Raw genomic sequence first — 17484 nt, 5'->3', positions numbered from 1 at the left:
TATTCTAGCTGGAAATAGGAGTACATAGTGTTCATAACATTATGGCCAGATAAATGTTTTAGAGGGTTAAACATAAATCTGTTTAGAAATGTATTTGCATCCATTTATGCTAATTTGCCATATTCTTATTTACCACCAAACAGTTAATGGGGAGGAACAGCATGAAACCAACAGCACGACGTGTATTTTGCCACCTAATGGAGCTCTTTTTAAAAATAAAAAAGGAAACTAATCTGTAAAAACACTGTCTCATAGCAATACAGGGCGCCTTAAACAGGGATTCGACTAAGAAATGGATCTCACTGATACAAATAAATTCTAATATCTGGTATTTGATTATTTGTCCCTGTTGAATGTTAAAAGCACAAGAATGAATATTGACATCAGATAATTATACTTCTCAATATGCCAAATTCTATTTATCAAACAGTGACGGATTTGGTTTGCCCGCAGGAGGATTTCTCCCTCAACAGAGGTTGTTTCAGACTCACAGACAGCAAGAAGAGCAGTTTTTATGTGGCACTCATTTTGGTTTTTTAAATGCATAGAGTAATTATAAAGCACAACTAACTTTAGGATTGCAGCACGGTTTCACTGTCATGTTTCTTTGAAGCAAGAGGAATGTTTAAATTAACGTTCTGAGATGACAGTGGGGTTTCAAGTCTCAGTGACAGTGAATTTCTGTCACTGAGAATAACTCATGGCACCACAAAAGTGTAATATGCTGCACTGATCAAGATAGAGTTCCCCAGTCACACCAATATGTGACGGTAGCTTCAACATCATTTGGATGTCTAGGGAGATTTGAAGCTGAATTTTGTTTCAGATTTGAAAGAGTGGTATTTTGTCATCCCTGTTCCAGGGAAGGTTATTTGTGTCTGTGTCTGTCTGTGTCTGTCTGTGTCTGTCTGTGTCTGTCTGTGTCTGTCTGTGTCTGTCTGTGTCTGTCTGTGTCTGTCTGTGTCTGTCTGTGTCTGTCTGTGTCTGTCTGTGTCTGTCTGTGTCTGTCTGTGTCTGTCTGTGTGTGTCTGTCTGTGTCTGTGTCTGTCTGTGTCTGTCTGTGTCTGTCTGTGTCTGTCTGTGTCGAGATAACTTTGTTTTTGGTTTCTTTTTTTATGAACTTCTTGTTAATGGCATTACAAAGGGAAATGCATTTTGTCTCTCTCATATATACACTAATGCACTCTCAGCACATTCTTCACAAAATATCCCCTTATATGGTAAAATATATGTGTTATTCCCCTTTTAATTGGACCCAGGTCAGCTGTACGTTACTATTGGAAAGAGGAAAGTCAAAGTTTCCCTCTTTCAGTCTTGGCCCAGTAGGTAAGTGGTTGTGAAAGAGGAACCAAGCAAATAAGAAAATTCCCTGCATAGTTTTTCCTTCCTTGTCTGGTATTAAGACAGAAGGGTCAAATGTTTATGCATTAAGAAGATGCATAAACATGAACATAGATTCAACCTGCCCATGTCCTGACACAGTTTAGTGACACGTAGATATACCTTTTAAAGACTTCAGCCTGCACAATTACGTTATGTAATTTCCAGATGGAGTTAAAGTTTCAGGTTTTGTTGTGCATACACCTCAGTACCTCATACACCTTGTTGTGCACACGCACCGATTTCTGTTGTTCTCTCACTCTTTCACTGTTTGAAAGTTGTTCATAGCATTACATTAACTTCCCATCCCATCGACTGACCTGGGTTGAACACACGTCTTGATGCCAGTGATAACAACACCAAATAATATAAGTCGGTCTCAGTAAATAACCAGGAGAGAATGAAGAGAACAGGATTGTGGGCTTCACCACATATATAGTTTTACTATTTGTTTTTATCATGTTTTCTGTCTTTCACTAAAGTAACATGAACATTCTGCATTTCATGAGTACATATTTTGTTTTCAGCTTGTTTCGACTATAGGTTTACTGGCTGTTTGTTTAATTTCCTCCTTAGCTTTTTGAGAGACAAAAAATGATAGTGTAAACTTCTGGAGATGGACTGTTTACTTCAGCAGGCAAAAAAACAGTATAACTACAAGTTAACTGTCAGAGTATATTGCTAGAGGCTTGAGTTTGCATACACCGGCATCGTTTACTTGCTTAAAATTATCAGATTGTGATGAAATCATTATCATTACAGTTGTTTTTCTCCCCTGCTTTTCCTTGAATTTTCTTTCCTGTTAGAAACAGTTTGAAATATTTATGTGTTGCCCAGTTGCTGCATTGTAGCTTGCATACAGGAATTTAGATCATTTGATATTCGGCTCTATGTGTGTCTATGATATGTGTTGCTCTAAGTCGTTTTTTTCCTCGTGAACAATAATCTTAATATACCAGAATGCAAGGCAGCTACATTTTGAATGACCTCACCTCAATCAGACACTCCCCAGTGTTCACAAACTAATTTACTCTCTTACTGTGTGTGTTTCCACACACCCCTATGACTCAAAGTCTTAACTCTGTTCTCTGGAAGTTGTTTAAAGTCATTCTGCCATTGTGTTGGAAATGACAAATGATTAATATCATCGTTAGTGTTTTGTTCTGTGACACATAGTTTTCTAGAATAAAAATGTCATAAATGAAAAGAATGTTAAAACCAAGAATTACATTAGTTTTATTAGAGTTTCGTTGTCACATGGTTTGTGGTCTGTAAGAAAATGAAACTCCTATAGATATTACTGAGAGGTCCTTTGACATTTGTCTGTGGCAGAACTGCCTGCCACTTTTTATACAGTTTGGTTAACTTGTAGCTGTAGGTTAGGGTTTGCCTTGAAAAAACAAGGCTGCTGCAGCACATGTACCTGCATGACAGTGGAATAGTCCAACTTTAATTCTTGCCGGTGAAATGTAAATTTAAGCTTGCACTGCCCCCTTCTGGCAGATGTTTGAGTTTTCAAAATTTAATTGTAGCTGCATAAATAATAATAATAATAATTTTAAAAAAAAAATACAATAAATTTTAAGGAGGATGATTTTTCCAAAATTGAAACAGGTAATGTAGGAATAGGAAACAGGCAGTTTTTGTTTGGATTGTCACATATATATATGAATTTATGACTTCTGAGGAATGAAAAGTGTGATTGAAAATAGGCGACAGCTTGCTGAGGGCTGTGCAGAGCAATGCAGTGTGATTATCATGTGCACACTGCAGCACAGTGTCTCTTTTGTTGTCACTTCACACTCTGACTTAAGTCGGGGGAAGTTGAATTTCTGTGTGTGAGAGGAAAACACTGTGTGCTCTTGTAGATTTTTTGTACTATATGAATCCACAACTACAACTTACAGTCTCTAAAACAGTGTTGAGGCCATTTTTCGACTGTATCTGAATTTTCCTTTTTTAGATCACCTTCAGATAACAGCTTTGGCTTCCCACCCAACATAAATGTAATGCCCTGTGAAAATGTTTTGAACCCTGCAAAGTTATACTGTTCCCAGATGCATCCCCATAATGTACTATGACGTTCTCTATTTTACCGTAATCATAGCCTCATATTATGTGACTGTACATTTAAGCCTGTAGTGATTACAGAGTTTGTGACCACCCTCCACAGTGGAGGAGGTAGACCTTTCCCTGAAAATTGCTACCTACCTACTGCCTTTTGACTCCAATAAAACTTATATAATGTCTAACTGCAATTTAGGACTACATCCTGTGTTTGGCCATGTTTCAATATGCTTTTATCTAAAAAAGAAACTAGTTCAGAAACTCAGGAGTTTTGTTCAGCAAGGTTTAGAGGACATTTTGCTTTGGCAGCCTTCTTATCAATCTTAAACTACACACAGCTGCACAATGGGAAGGAAAATCCATTTGTATAATTTGCATGTGAAATCACTAGAATGTAAATTTTTCTTTACAATTAATTGAATCTCTGTCATGTGTCCATACTGAAAAATTCATACAGATCATTCACAGTTAAAAAATACTTAGTTTCTCTTCATATTTGTAAAAATGATTTGACATTAGTTGATAAAATCTGCACAGGTTAAATCATTACTGTAAATGTGGCTGAAATGGGAATTATTCTGCTGTCAGTCAGAGCTAACAGAAACAACCTCTGTTAGAGATGAGTCATATTTAAGTATTGACATTTTTAGCTTGCCATAAAGTATTTTGATTGTCATGGTTACTTCAAGTTAACTACCATCTGAATTTATTATGTATAAAAATGTATGTATTCATGTCTATGTATGTGTTTGTTTTCACCACTGTATTTTGACCATCAGGTTTGCTGGAATGGGTAACCTGCTAAAAGTCCTAACAAGGGAAATAGAGAACTATCCACACTTTTTCCTGGACTTTGAAAGTAAGTCTGGCAGAGGGAGGAAAAAAGGATGGAGAGAGATATGTAGAGAGCGGGAAGGTGTAACTGGCTCAGCTGTTTCCTTTCTGTCAGCAGGTCTCTGCTTCTGATGACAAAGCCACAATGGAGTCTGCTTATGCTCCTGTCTTTTTCTCCTCTGCTTTTTTTTTTTTTTTTTCACCCACTCATGACCTCCTGGTCTTTCAGCTCCTGTCTCTGTTCACGTAACTGTGTCGACAACTTCTTAACATCACACATACCTTTCTTCCTTTCTCTTTCTTTTTTCTCTCTTGCAGAAACCAAATGGGGAATCTGTTAAAAGTGCTCACTTGCACAGAGCTTGAACAGGGGCCAAACTTTTTCCTTGACTTTGAAAGTGAGCTCAGCTTATGCCTGTCCTTGTGCTAAGCCAATCTTCCTATCCAAATCCCTGTTTCATTTTCCATTAACCTCTCTTTGGGTGCTCTGACTGGTCAAGGGTTAGCCTATTCAACTATTGAATTGTCGACCTTCCCCTTTTAAATTTCCAATGCTGCCTCTGAAGGCTGTTATTATAATTCATGATTGATTTCAGGATGGTTTTTAAGTAGGAATTCTCTTCTCCACATGCTAAGTTGAAGAAGACCCTTGACCTTTAGTGCTTGCCTTTTACTAACTTGTCTGCGTGCATGCCCCTGTATGTATAATAAGACAGACACCTAATGTATCTACTAACACATTACTAATCAGGCATGTAATTTATGAAACATTTGCCTTGTTTCTCTTCCTGCACATTTATCTTTTTTGTAGTTATATGATGCTGTTAAGATAGAAAACATTCCTGCATGTTTCATTACTGCAGTAAAACATTAAATCAACTACATTACTGCCCTGCTTCACAAAATGAAAACAAGCAAATTAGCTCATTTTCTAAGATTGCAAATAAATTTGCTTCGGTCTCTTTCTAAAACCTCCTACAGAAAAAACACGCCTCCACTGTGGCATTTCAACTGCTCTCACACTGTAGCCAACCTCAGGCTTTGTTTATTCAGCAAAGAGGAAATGATGGGAGTGGAAGGGTTTGAAATGCAAAACAGACCCCAGACACAGAGTGTTAATGTCAGTGATGCTCTATATTTAGAGCTGTTTTTGTAGAGCTCCACTCTCTGCGGTCATGTCAGCCAAAGCCTGTGCTCTGAGAAGCTTAGCTTCCAGCAGACACCTGAAGATGTATTTCTAAAGCTTACATTAACTCACATAGTGTTAAAATAATATATTCCTCGGGTATTCCAGCAGGCCCCCAGTTTTTTGTATATGTAAAGGTACATAGTTTCTGCACAACAATGCAAATGACTGATGTTCTTATTGAGGCATAAGCAATGGATTCTTGTTATAACCATGAGTTTTTGTATGTTGCTGGTACAGTAGAATTATGTTTTTTAAATGATTATATATATATATAGTTCTTTCATTCATGCTTGTGCAGTAAAACACCGTGAGTATTATGATCCAGATTAGACTGCCTGCAAACACACTTAAAGCATAGGTTTGGGATTTTTAAAGTCAGTCTTGAAACAATTTCACACATACGTGGGCATGTCAGAATTGTTTTAACCAGGTTGAAGAACCCTGAACCTATTCTTTGAAGTATTTCCCTGTAGTTAGAGCTAGACTGTCTAGCTCCATACTAGTTCTTTTATAGTCAGACTTCAAATATTGCTGCCTAAAATGCACCCAGATATCAATCTTAGTGTTACAACAGCATTAACATTAGTGTTTTGAGCTCCAGGCAGGATGCAGTACGTGCATCCAGCTGCAGTGTATTCCGTTACAGTGGTGTGGAAACATTATCATTATGAAACTGATCTGGAGCCCTTCAGTCTACAACAGAGTGCTTCAATTCTCATGTAGACATTACAGTTGTATTAGCACAGTTGATATGTTTCAGGAGACACTTATCGTTTGCATTTCAAATTAAAGGCTTTATTGTTAAAGCCCAGGGGCAGCAATGTTTGATGGGTGTCTGTTGATGGACTCGTATGTGGATGTACTGTACTGTATGTGCTAAAAGCTCAAAAGGTAGCTGAAGCTTTTACCTTTAATTCAAGCACAGTTCATTGTGCTGAATGTTTTTGTTCTCGGTTTCTTTATTGTGCTTATCTTCTAAACACTGAATTTCCAAATATAAATGAATAGAGATATATTGATTTACTTTTTAGTGGCAAGAACATTCAGCCTACCTTTATTCCTGTAGTGAGTGTTTTAATGAGCATTAAAAATAGTCATTATTTGTTTTTCATCAAAGTCATTTCACATTAATGGAAAAACATCAACATCAAACATGTGGTTCTACAGCAGCAAAGCAAATTTCAGATAAATGCCATTAAGTCTGCTGCACTTAAATCTTTTAGCAATTACCAGAGGGATTGATTCTTGTTGTGAAAAGGCAAGAATTATTTCAAAATATGTTTGTGCTCACATTGACTGCTACCTATCTATTATCCTGGGGTGTTTCTGTGTCAGATGCACAGCCAACAGAAGGAGAGCGAGAGGTGTGGAACCAAGTGAACTCAGTCCTCCAGGACTCTGAGAGCATCCTGTCTGGCCTGCAGGCATACAAAGGAGCCGGCCAGGAAATCAGAGATGTAAGGAACACCACCACAAGCAAATCATAGCACTCCCACGTCTTGTCTTGTTTATAAAAAAAAAAAATGCTGCAGAATAGAGTGGTGAATTTAGTTTTCTGTCATTGCTCAGGTGGTGTACAATTAAAAGTTAAACCTACACGTGCCACAGAATAAATTAAAGATCAAACCCTGTCTGCAGAACACATGGTATTCTGGTTGGCTGACGGATGTTTTCTGACGTGGTTGTGTGTTTTGTTTTGTTTTTTGTTTTGTTTTTTTCGTCAGGCGATTCAAAACCCCAACGACTTCATGCTGCAGGAGCGAGCCTGGAACTCGGTCTGCCCACTGGTCATCAAACTCAAAAAGTTCTACAGTTTCTCTCTCAGACTAGGTGTGCTCAGTGTAACATGTCTTAACTTACCTTCTGTGTCATGTGACGTCACATTGAAAGAATGAAAAGAACCTTTTTCAGTTAGTTTCCTCAATACATATGAAACACACCGTGTTATTTTCAGGGCAGCAAAACAGGTTGTCCTTAAATACAGTGGGCATTTTGATTAATAAAAAAAAAATGTCATTGTAATTTCTCTTCTGTCTTATATTAATGTATGAAGTCTGATGTATTAATAATAGTTTTCAGGCTTTTATATGAGAAGTCCGACACCTACACAACAGCTGACATATTGTCTGTGTGGGTTTTTCCAGAGGAGGCTCTGCAGAGTTTGTTGGAGTCCCTGACATGTCCGCCCCTCACACCAACTCAGCACCTGGAGAGGGAGCAGGCACTGGCCAAGCAGTTCGCCGAGATCCTACACTTCACTCTGCGCTTTGATGAACTCAAGGTCTGCAGGACACACCGAGCGCTTAATTTCAGCCACACTTCGGAGCAGTACACTTCAGTACATTTATTCACAAGTAATGTCTAAATGCATTGTTCTCTTTGTTTTCCTTCAGATGAGAATTCCTGCGATCCAGAACGACTTCAGCTACTACAGAAGAACCATCAGTCGAAACCGGATAAACAACATGAATGTGAGTTGTCCAGATAACAGAAACATTTAGATCCATAGTAGATCGCAAGGGTGATATGCTTTTCCTGAGGTTCTTTAATCCATATATTTATATCTGACTCACAGGAGTCTTTGACGTATATATTTAAAATATACAGTGCTTTCTTATGCCAAAAGAGGAAACAATTACAGAACAAACTAAACCTAAAACCTAAGAGACCACATTGGCTGTAGTAAAGTGTCACAAGTGGATTGTATGTGAAAAAATACCACTACTTTCACTATTTTCCAACAGTGTAGGGATTCTGCCTCTGTGTAATATGTTTAATGGAAGTACCAATGTGGGATACATGAGCTCTTCCTTTGCTGACACATGTTACTCATCTGTATTGTGTGTTTCTGCACCTGCAGTTGGACATTGAGAATGAGGTCAACAACGAGATGGCCAACAGAATGTCGCTGTTCTATGCTGAGGCCACCCCGATGCTGAAAACACTGAGCAATGCGACCACTAACTTTGTGACAGAGGTGAGAATGCCACCACAGTTGTCTTTGTCGTCCCTTTGGGTATGACACACTTTAAAGTGAGAAATACTGTTGTCAGAAAGATTTGCAAAAATCTCTAAAAACTCATTTCCATGTTGTGTTGTCAATTTAAAGTAAAATATGCAACAGTGACGTGTGCAAAACATGATTTGCACTCAACTCATACACACATTTCTGCTGATTTACACAGTCCTCAAAAAGCAGTATTGTGATTTACGAAATTGTGTATTTTTTTTTTTTTTAATGCTATTAAGCAGCCATTGGTTCTGATGCTTCTGGTCTGTGTGTCCTGTAGAACAAGACTCTGCCGCTGGAGAACACGACAGATTGTCTCAGCACCATGGCCAGTGTGTGTAAGGTCATGCTGGAGACACCGTGAGTTTCCTGAACACACACACATAGTCATGCAGGACGCTACATGACTTGGCAGCTTGTAGATAGCATACAGGTTTACGAGAAGAAGGACCTCACTGTGGCATATTCACATTAAGATGTTAATACTGCAGCAGTTTACATCCTCTGATGGCGATTTGTGTTGCAGCAGCAGTTTGACAATAATTGATTCCTTCATAAGATAATATACCTTGATTCCCAAAACTTTGCCAAGTTTAGCTTCTTCTCCTGGTTACCCATCTCATTTTTTTTTCTGATCCTGTCTCCCTGTGTTATTGTGTATGTAGAGAATACTCAAGTCGTTTCAGCAGTGAGGACACACTTTTGTTTTGCATGAGGGTCATGGTTGGTGTCATCATCCTTTATGACCATGTCCACCCCAATGGTGCCTTCAACAAGTCCTCCAAGATAGATGTAAGAGACACACATACATAACTGTATATAAGCAGCACAATGACTGCCCTTCAGGTCACGGATCTGTTTCTGGATGCAGCTCTGGAGTTCCTGTGCTCACATTTCTGTGTTTTCAGATGAAAGGCTGCATAAAAGTCCTGAAGGACCAGCCAGCAGACAACGTAGAAGGGCTCCTGAACGCCCTCAAGTAGGTTGCATTCACTCCGTTCAGATTCTGTTGTGCACTTTGCTAGAAGCATGTACAGTAGAAGTATTTCTGTGATGGATTGCCAATAATGGCCAGAAATCTTGTGCACATTTCTTTTTATTCATTCTTAGCAACAGATGTTATGAAAAGTTGTGTCTGTCAGTGATGTGTTCCAGAAATCTTCACATCTTCATTTTACTTTCAGTTTTATTATTAGTATGTGTTAAACATGTTTGGGTGTGTTTACACCTCTAACCACATGGATGCCTTGAATTTCGTAAGACACTGACTATAGACAAACATTTGGCCACTGGCAGCTTCAATATAAGCATTAAGATTATGGTTTATATGTGTCTTTTTTTATATTCCATATCATTTCATATTTATTGTTCTCAACAAACAACTGGTTTCAGACCATATTCTCGTTTCAGACCATATTAATCAGACCATATGTTTTTTGTTGTTTTTTTGTTTTTTTGTTTGTTTGTTGTTTTTTTTTTTTTCAGGGAAAAAGAGATAAGGGTCCTCAGTATAAATAAGTCCTTTGGATCCTCAGACTGCCACTTTGTTTTTGTTGATGTTAAAATCCCACTGACATACCCTTCACCCTTTGTTTCTCCTCAGGTTCACCACAAAACACCTGAATGATGAGTCCACTCCAAAGAACATCCGGACAATGCTCCAGTAATATCTGTTCTTTTTTTATTTATATATATATATGTATATATATATATATATGTGTGTGTGTGTGTGTATATGTATATGTATATGTATATGTATATATATATATATATATATATATATATATATAAATAGATATGAAGAGGATCAATGTTCTGACCTCAAATAAGATGTATATGTTTACATTATTTAAAAAGACTCGATGTTAATACTTGTGTGTATTTGCATAGTCATTCCCTCCAAGTTATTAAGACCTGCAGGACATATATTTGTACTCTGCAAAAAATATGAAAGAATCACATGAATTGCCTCTATTCTTAGCAGCTGTCAAAGCACAAATGATGGATACCTAGCAGCCTTATAATATAACTGAGCTTTGCAAGCAGCAGTTGGAAATAAATAAACAAGGCAGCAAATGTCCTTTAACAAATCTTTGCAATCTTTTTTTTGACAATGGAATTAATACACAGTTTTTACTCAAACTGAAAAATATCTTTCAGTGACAATAAATTCAAACGGGTTCTAATTTAATTCAGGGTGCAGCATTTTTCTTTTTTTTAAAATCAACAGGTATTTAAAACAAGTGACATATCCTGTGTTTTCATATGAGTTCCAAACAATGAAATTAAATTACAAGAAATTAATGTTAAATGGACATTCCTGTTGCAGTGAAGGGCTAAATGTGGAAAGAAGATAAGGGATTGAACAGTTTTGCTAAAAGCATTTGGGTGTTTTCAGTTTTTATAGTCAGCTGTTGTATTTGTTGTATTTTTCTTTTCAAACTCCAGTTTTGTGCAACTATTAAAATAAATCCACTGTGAACATAAAAACTTACTTTGCACGTTCAGTAAGATCCAATATGTCAAAGTTTGCTTTAACTTAGAGATTTTGTTGTATCAAAGGCCATGATAATGAATCACAAAATCAAATCAATCCACCGAATGTTTCATTTATTATTTTGTGGCAATGATCTGAATAATATCTGTGTGTTCTGCCATGTTTTAAATGAGTTTTGTTGTGGCTTTTTATTAAACAGAAGATGCAGAACTCAATGCCCCATAAAAACCTTTATTTTAAATAAAAGCTTTTTAACAGAAGAAGCTTCCATTCTCTCAAAAATCTGTTTAGCCTTCTGGTTTAATTAAGCCCAAGTAAAATAATTTATATTTATAATTTATATGGATTTTGATTGTGTTTAAAGCCACATTTAAGTTTATTAAACCGTATTTATTGTTGCCATACCCATCAAATGGCACCAGAAGCATTTCATAGCCTTAGAATTCATGGTTGATAAAAATGTACATGTCAAGATTTGCCTTAAATTGGACATTTGAAGTAAGAGAGAGAACTTTCAGCAATTGAGCCTACATGTATATGATCATTACGGCCTAAAGAAGCAGCATTAAACTCAGATCATTCTAACAATTATGCAAGACAATTTCCTGAGTGTCCTTCAGCTCCTAAACATGGAGCAGCTACTAACCTGCAGTCAGGGTCAGACAATCCCATCTGTGACTGTATAGCTTCAAGTCAAATCGTGATTCATTTCACTGTAATTACTGAAGGCCAATCATTGAGATAGATCATCTACTAAATATCCACATCTGTTATTATATGTTACTTTTAGTCAAATTCTCTATTTCCACATTTCTACATAAATAACTGTACAGATTTATTCAATTTAACTATACAACATATTAAAATAAGTATTCTCTGAACATTTGAAATGTCTGTGTTTTGTCATGGAGCACAAAATTGACTTACATAACACCCACATCACAGCATTACTGCCATTTTATTTCAGAAGCCATATATACTGTATACTGAATCATACACACTCCTGCTCTTTAACACGTTCATTAAATAACATGTCAGGTGTCTGCCACACATTCTGTTGATTTCTTTTTATCCTCTTGTATTTAGTAATATATATATATATATGTATATATGTGTGTGTGTGAACGTTGGATGTAATGTTTCATATGCAATGAGTGAAAACTGGATGAGACTTAAAGGTTGGTGTATGTATGATACCAATATTTCACATCTTACTGATGTGAAAACAAGTCACCTGTCATGTCATGATTGATGTACATAAAGTTTCCCCCTTTGCCCAAGATATGCTACTGTGTGTTGAATGCAATATGTTGCTTTGATTACTGAAACAAAATTAGGTTGTTTTTTTTTTTTTGTTTTGTTTGTTTCAGTCTTAAACTGACAGTTACTGTTTAATAGCGATGGAGTTCAAACTTATGTTTATAGAAATAGCTTTGGCTTTGTGTTACATACTGAATGGGATGTGTGGATTGGATAATAAAGGTGGTACATTTCTTATACAGACTGTTTTCTCATTTATAATAGGTGACACAACAAATACTAGTTCAGCATGAAGTTATGTTACAATTGACACTGGGTAAGAAATAAGCACGTTGCCTTTTTAAATGGATATGACATTTTTTTTAACATGACCTGTTCAGACCCTTTAAAATTTTTCTTCTTCAGCTGTAATTGCCTTCGTCATCATTCTCCATCATTGTGTGTGTGAAGCAGGCACTGTCCAGGGCTGACCCTCAAACAGTGGTGTACCTGAAAATGGTCATAATATAATATTCACTTAGCTAAATAAAATTATTTTTATATCAAAATGGTAGGTAGTTAGTACGAAGTAATGCACACTGCATATAGAAAAGCGGTGTGGTCATATAAGGTTACCTGACAATTAGCAGCATTAGCATGAAGATCTTATAAGAACTGGACTCCAAAATGTTGCTCTTCTACCAGAGTAATTATGGTAATTTAGTGACTACAATAATAAGGAGACCATTTGAACTTTATAGAGTTATTTTGAAGTTAGTTCAGGAAAATAAATGTTCTCAAAAATCACAAGGTAAAACACTTTTGTTTTCTGTATTGGAAAGTTGTCGTATCCTGCACTAACATGTATTTTTTAAAAGCCCTCATTAGAAAATACTGTAGGCTGCAGTTTCTATCCATATCCTGCAGTGACTTCTAACACTTTGTTTTAAAAAGACTAAAGTCTTCATTTAGATGACATACAGTAAAACAATATTTCTAATAGTGTCACGGTGTGTGTTTTTTGTGCAAAATCACAGAATTTTTTTTTTTTTTTTTTTTTAATGCATTTCTTGCAGTGTGGTTACATCATATTCAGCCTAGAGGAGTGGGGGAGCAGTGATTACTTACTGGGAACACTGCGGTGTGAGCGCTGGGACGCCCTCAGGGCCTCCACACTCAGCCGGGGCACTGCTGACCTCACCGGCCCAGGACGTATCCCAGCATTCCACTGAGCCTGGCGCAGCAGGCTCTTGGCGGCGTAGTCGTCACTGTGAGATCCACACTGGGTTTGGGTTTGAGCCTGATGGGGAGGATGGTGTGGAGGGAGAGAAGAGTGGTGAGGTTTGGAGCTGGAGCTCAGGAACATCTGAATGAGGAGAAAGACATAAGTCCTCAGAAAACTGGGGTTACCCTGATAAACATTAACTGGACTGAATTCAGCATGATTGTAAGTGTTACAGTATATTTCATATTATTGCCCAGACATTAGAATAAATGTGTGATGAGTTCACCAAAGCCTGCATAATAAATAATAAATGCCACAGTGTCCTCTATCTCACCCTTTCCTCCTCCTCCTTCATACACCAACATCAGCATAATTTGGCTTTCCCTGTCACCTCCCCCTCTGAGCTGCTCATCATTAACATGCATTTCTGTGTAAACGCTGCTCCATTATGTATGATGCCTGGTGGCTGCACAGTCTCCAGAGACTCCTGCACGTTTATCATCTCCCTTTGATTCAGACAAGGAGGTCACAGTCACAGTGGGGTTATGGTGCTGATGATGAAGGAGCGTGCTTTACCAGCGATTTGGCTTTCCGTAGTTTGTAATTCGCCTCAGACAGTGTTTTCTTGCTCCTGCCGTCTGGCTTCAGTGTGTCAGTGCAGCTGGTGGTGGCTCTGCCTTTCATCTGCCTGCACAGACGTTGTCATTGAGCGGGTGAAACAACAGGATGAACATTTCAGTTGATCTGCCCTGCTTTGCTATTTCAAATAGTTACACCATATATTTAATAGCTGGAGTCTATGGTTTGATCTCATATTCACACCAACCGGTCGAGGCAGATGCCCGCCCAAACTGAGCCTGGTTCTGCTGGAGGTTTGTTCCGTTCAAGGGAGCTTTTCCTCTCCACTGTTGCCAAATGCTGCTCATAAGGGATTTGTTGGGTCTATTTTTGGGGCTTGAGATGATTGTATTATGATTTGACGCTATACTAATAAAACTGAGTTTAATTGAATTTGTGGCTGCTGATCTTTAGTATTACTTTTAAATTGGAGCCTGAGTTTTGTGTCAATGTGATTGAGAGTTAGTATATTAATAATTTATGTTCTAAATGTGCTCTATTCACTTTAACTTCTGTAACTTTTAATAATCATTTTGCACATGACACACAATAGCTAATTGTCTAATTGACAGATTTCCAGCTTTCAAATAAAGTCAGTTGTAAACAAAATGACTTAAGAACCAACAAACACTAATTCCTCGTTAAATTGTTCCTATTTGTCAGATTTTAAAGTAATAGTTCAGTATTTTGGGAACTATTCTTAGGTAGTCCTCAAAACATTAAACTATTGCTTTAAAACAATACGGTGCCTGTTATGTAAAATGACAGAAACCTTAATGAGAAATAAATTCTGTTAAAGAGGTGAATTCATGGAATAGTTACAGTGAGAAACAAAAATGTGTGTAGAGGATTTTGTGCTGGTTTGGTGGGAGTTATTGCCTTTTGTGTGGCTGCTTTTATTATTAATGCTAATTTATGTATTTAAAGTCCAAAATGACATTGCAATTTGAAATGTTTTAATTCTCTAGCAGTGGATGCTGATGTTGTTGCTTGATATCTATAATTTGCTCATTTTACTCCATCAAACAGCCTTACACAGCCAGGGCTTGTTCCGTGGGGTCCAGGTTGTCCAGGTAGTTGAAGCGTATCGTGTCTTTTGGATGTCTATCAGAATCTCTCCATGGTATGGGTGAGCATGGCTGCTTCTCATTTCTCTTTCCCATCCTGGAGCTGCTTCCAAATTGTCGGTTGGTGGATGCAGAACGCTCCTCACTGAGGGAGGCCAGTTCTGATGCCTCTTCATTTTTACTACTAGTCTGTGTTACAACTGGATCCATAAACGAATGTTGGGATAAGACAGCCTGCAAGTGGGCAATGAAAATTTTTATTAATGTTTTAGTGCATTTTAATGCCGTTTTCTATTTTGTTCTACATACAGGGTTGTCCTGAGCCATAATACGAGATATCTGAGAGCAAAGCCTTGAGCACAGAATAATGTATGACCATTGAGCTATTTATGGATCTGATGTCCTGACCTGCGGTGGGGTAGGTCGTAGCTCCTGGACGGTCTGGATATATTGTCTCTTCCAGACGGCCTGCTCGAACGGTGTGGGGGAGAAGTTTATGCACCAGCCAAACCTCAGACACTTTGGCATCCACAGCTGGTCCAGCTCTACTATACTCTTCCAGTGCCAGCTCACCTTAAAACAGGTTTAAATAAATAGTGTTTCAGGCCAGAATTCTCAGCTGGCTAAGTATTTGTTAGGTCATCAATATTAACAAGCCTGGAGGCGGATATTATGGTCTGTTTGTGTACCTGGGCACATCGACAAAGGCTGCGTGGGTCCAGGAAAGAGAAGATGTAGAGGCTGATGGCTCTGGGCAGTAAGCAAGTGAAATCTGCAGCCTGCAGGGGGAGCCGTCTGCTCACACTGAGGCTCAGGAAGCTGAGCTGCTCCACTGAACAGCTCAGCACAAAGTCCTGCAGCACAGCCTTCCTCTGGCTGTCAGACCACCTGTCGAACTGATGGCAATGAAAAAATGTAACAGGTCAAGTGCAGCAGATCAGCTGAATTGACATGGATGGAAAATGAACTCTATGAAGAACAAAGTGGTTACTAACAGGTAAACCTGTTTGCTCTCAGCTTACCCACTTTGCCAGAAGACATCGCCTCTCTTCAAAAACCTGAGGAAGGAATAACATCAAACTGAACTGTCAATTACAATCGCTGATCATCAATATCTGTAGCTGACACTGTGGTGATTTATTTTAGTCATTGTGATCATTAAACTTTATTGATCCTCAGAAATTCACAAGCTACCCAGCAGTATGTACAGTATGTAGTTAACATTAGCTCCACCTTTACCATCCACAGCATTAAAGTGATCAACACATTAATGCATCAACAAATATGATCCAATAATATAAAATACGTTAATGTGAGATGTGCCGTTCTGCACAATGAGTACTTTTACTATAGCTACTTTAAGTAGACGTTGATGCTAATACTTTTACTTGTAACAGAGTATTATTACATAGTTGTAGTTCTACTTTTACTTATAAAAAGGACCTCATTACTTCTTCCACCACTGGTTATTTGCAATTACAGCATCTTTAATATGGGATAACAGTTTTTACAACAAAAAATGTGCAAATATACCTCCAGTGGTGGAATGTCAAAACGGCAGCAAACCACTGTTTACGTATTGATGCAGAAAGAGTACCTGATACAATATGTTTTGAATGCATGACTTGTAATGGAACCTTGTGGAAGTGCTGCATTTATTTTCTACAGACATATATCCCACAGATTGACTCTGTATTGTGGCTCCTAATAACTTGTTTTTGGCCGTTTCAGAACAGACAAGCTGACCTTACCTTGCTGTTGGCCGACGGGTGGTTCAAAGGAGTCCAGGTGCTAAGTTTGGTCTGCATCTTGGCACCATTTGTGGCCGAGCTCGGTGCATGTGGCATCTCTGGGTATCAGATGGGTGAAGCTAATGTGTTCAAAAGGTTTGTTTGGCATCCTAAAGCATTAAGTTACATAACACAGCAGCTTTTATCACACTTAAAATAGGTGGTCTTAGAAACAAGTCCATTTGATGACCTTGGCACCTTGTCATATTTTTTTTAATTCTTTTTTATTATTATTTTTCTCTATACCCCGTGATGGACTGGTGACCCGTCCAGGGTGTACCCCTGCCTTTCACCCAAAGAGAGCTGGGAAACTTATAAACATTCCCAAAGTCCAGTCTAACACATAGACACACTAACTGCAGTATTATTTGAACAAACCAGGACACTGCTGCTCTGCACTATGCAACACACCCCTCTGGTATTTAACTCACCATCAGAAAGAAAGAACTCCAGCTCCTAAACACACTTTCTGTTTGTGTGCATGCTTCTGTTGGTCTCTCTGTCCATATACTAAACTCTCCTTCTCTCTTCTCTACTTCTGCTCACTTCCCTGTGCACGGTTTACTTG

The 17484-nt window shown here is 38.0% G+C and overlaps 2 protein-coding genes across 8 annotated transcripts in view; one reads left to right on the top strand and one right to left on the bottom strand.

Moving 5' to 3' along the window:
* Nucleotides 1-12474, top strand: part of fam49a (family with sequence similarity 49 member A) — a 29226-nt gene extending 16752 nt beyond the window's left edge. For 3 of the 4 annotated variants that reach the window (XM_026318174.1, XM_026318176.1, XM_026318175.1), the window contains exons 3-12: nucleotides 4227-4306; nucleotides 6806-6927; nucleotides 7195-7300; nucleotides 7615-7751; nucleotides 7864-7941; nucleotides 8331-8447; nucleotides 8761-8840; nucleotides 9146-9272; nucleotides 9389-9459; nucleotides 10084-12474. In XM_026318174.1, coding sequence (XP_026173959.1) covers nucleotides 4237-4306; nucleotides 6806-6927; nucleotides 7195-7300; nucleotides 7615-7751; nucleotides 7864-7941; nucleotides 8331-8447; nucleotides 8761-8840; nucleotides 9146-9272; nucleotides 9389-9459; nucleotides 10084-10147 — 972 coding nt within the window. In that variant the 5' untranslated portion in view covers nucleotides 4227-4236 and the 3' untranslated portion in view covers nucleotides 10148-12474. Of the gene's footprint in view, nucleotides 1-4226; nucleotides 4307-4594; nucleotides 4680-6805; nucleotides 6928-7194; nucleotides 7301-7614; nucleotides 7752-7863; nucleotides 7942-8330; nucleotides 8448-8760; nucleotides 8841-9145; nucleotides 9273-9388; nucleotides 9460-10083 lie in introns of those variants that run through there. The other variant, XM_026318177.1, reaches the window with a different exon arrangement.
* Nucleotides 12277-17484, bottom strand: fbxo16 (F-box protein 16). Of its 4 annotated transcripts, none has more exons than XM_026318170.1 (9): nucleotides 17348-17484; nucleotides 16878-17026; nucleotides 16149-16184; nucleotides 15816-16022; nucleotides 15535-15699; nucleotides 15095-15360; nucleotides 14018-14129; nucleotides 13345-13582; nucleotides 12277-12726 (listed from the first exon to the last, which is right to left on the bottom strand). In XM_026318170.1, the coding sequence occupies exons 2-9, from the start codon at nucleotides 16971-16973 to the stop codon at nucleotides 12671-12673; spliced, it is 1176 nt and encodes a 391-aa protein (XP_026173955.1). In that variant the 5' UTR covers nucleotides 16974-17026; nucleotides 17348-17484; the 3' UTR covers nucleotides 12277-12670. The 4 variants fall into 4 exon arrangements, with proteins under 4 accessions (XP_026173955.1, XP_026173956.1, XP_026173957.1 ...); XM_026318171.1 differs by having other exon boundaries at nucleotides 16878-16975; nucleotides 17348-17483; XM_026318172.1 differs by having other exon boundaries at nucleotides 16878-16996; nucleotides 17348-17475.

The sequence above is a fragment of the Mastacembelus armatus genome, chromosome 24 (genome assembly GCF_900324485.2).
Source record: "Mastacembelus armatus chromosome 24, fMasArm1.2, whole genome shotgun sequence".
Classification (NCBI taxonomy): domain Eukaryota; kingdom Metazoa; phylum Chordata; class Actinopteri; order Synbranchiformes; family Mastacembelidae; genus Mastacembelus; species Mastacembelus armatus.
Note: the sequence above shows the minus strand (reverse complement) of the source record. Positions and strands in the feature narration are given on the sequence as shown.

Bases quoted from the DNA above. Each gene is read 5' to 3' on its own strand.
- fbxo16 (XM_026318170.1), bottom strand. From the start codon at position 16,973: ATGCCACATGCACCGAGCTCGGCCACAAATGGTGCCAAGATGCAGACC. The intron at 16,023-16,148 runs GTAAGCTGAGAG...CATTGCCATCAG, and splicing joins GATGTCTTCTGGCAAAGTGG to TTCGACAGGTGGTCTGACAG. The intron at 15,700-15,815 runs GTACACAAACAG...ACCTGTTTTAAG, and splicing joins GCCTTTGTCGATGTGCCCAG to GTGAGCTGGCACTGGAAGAG.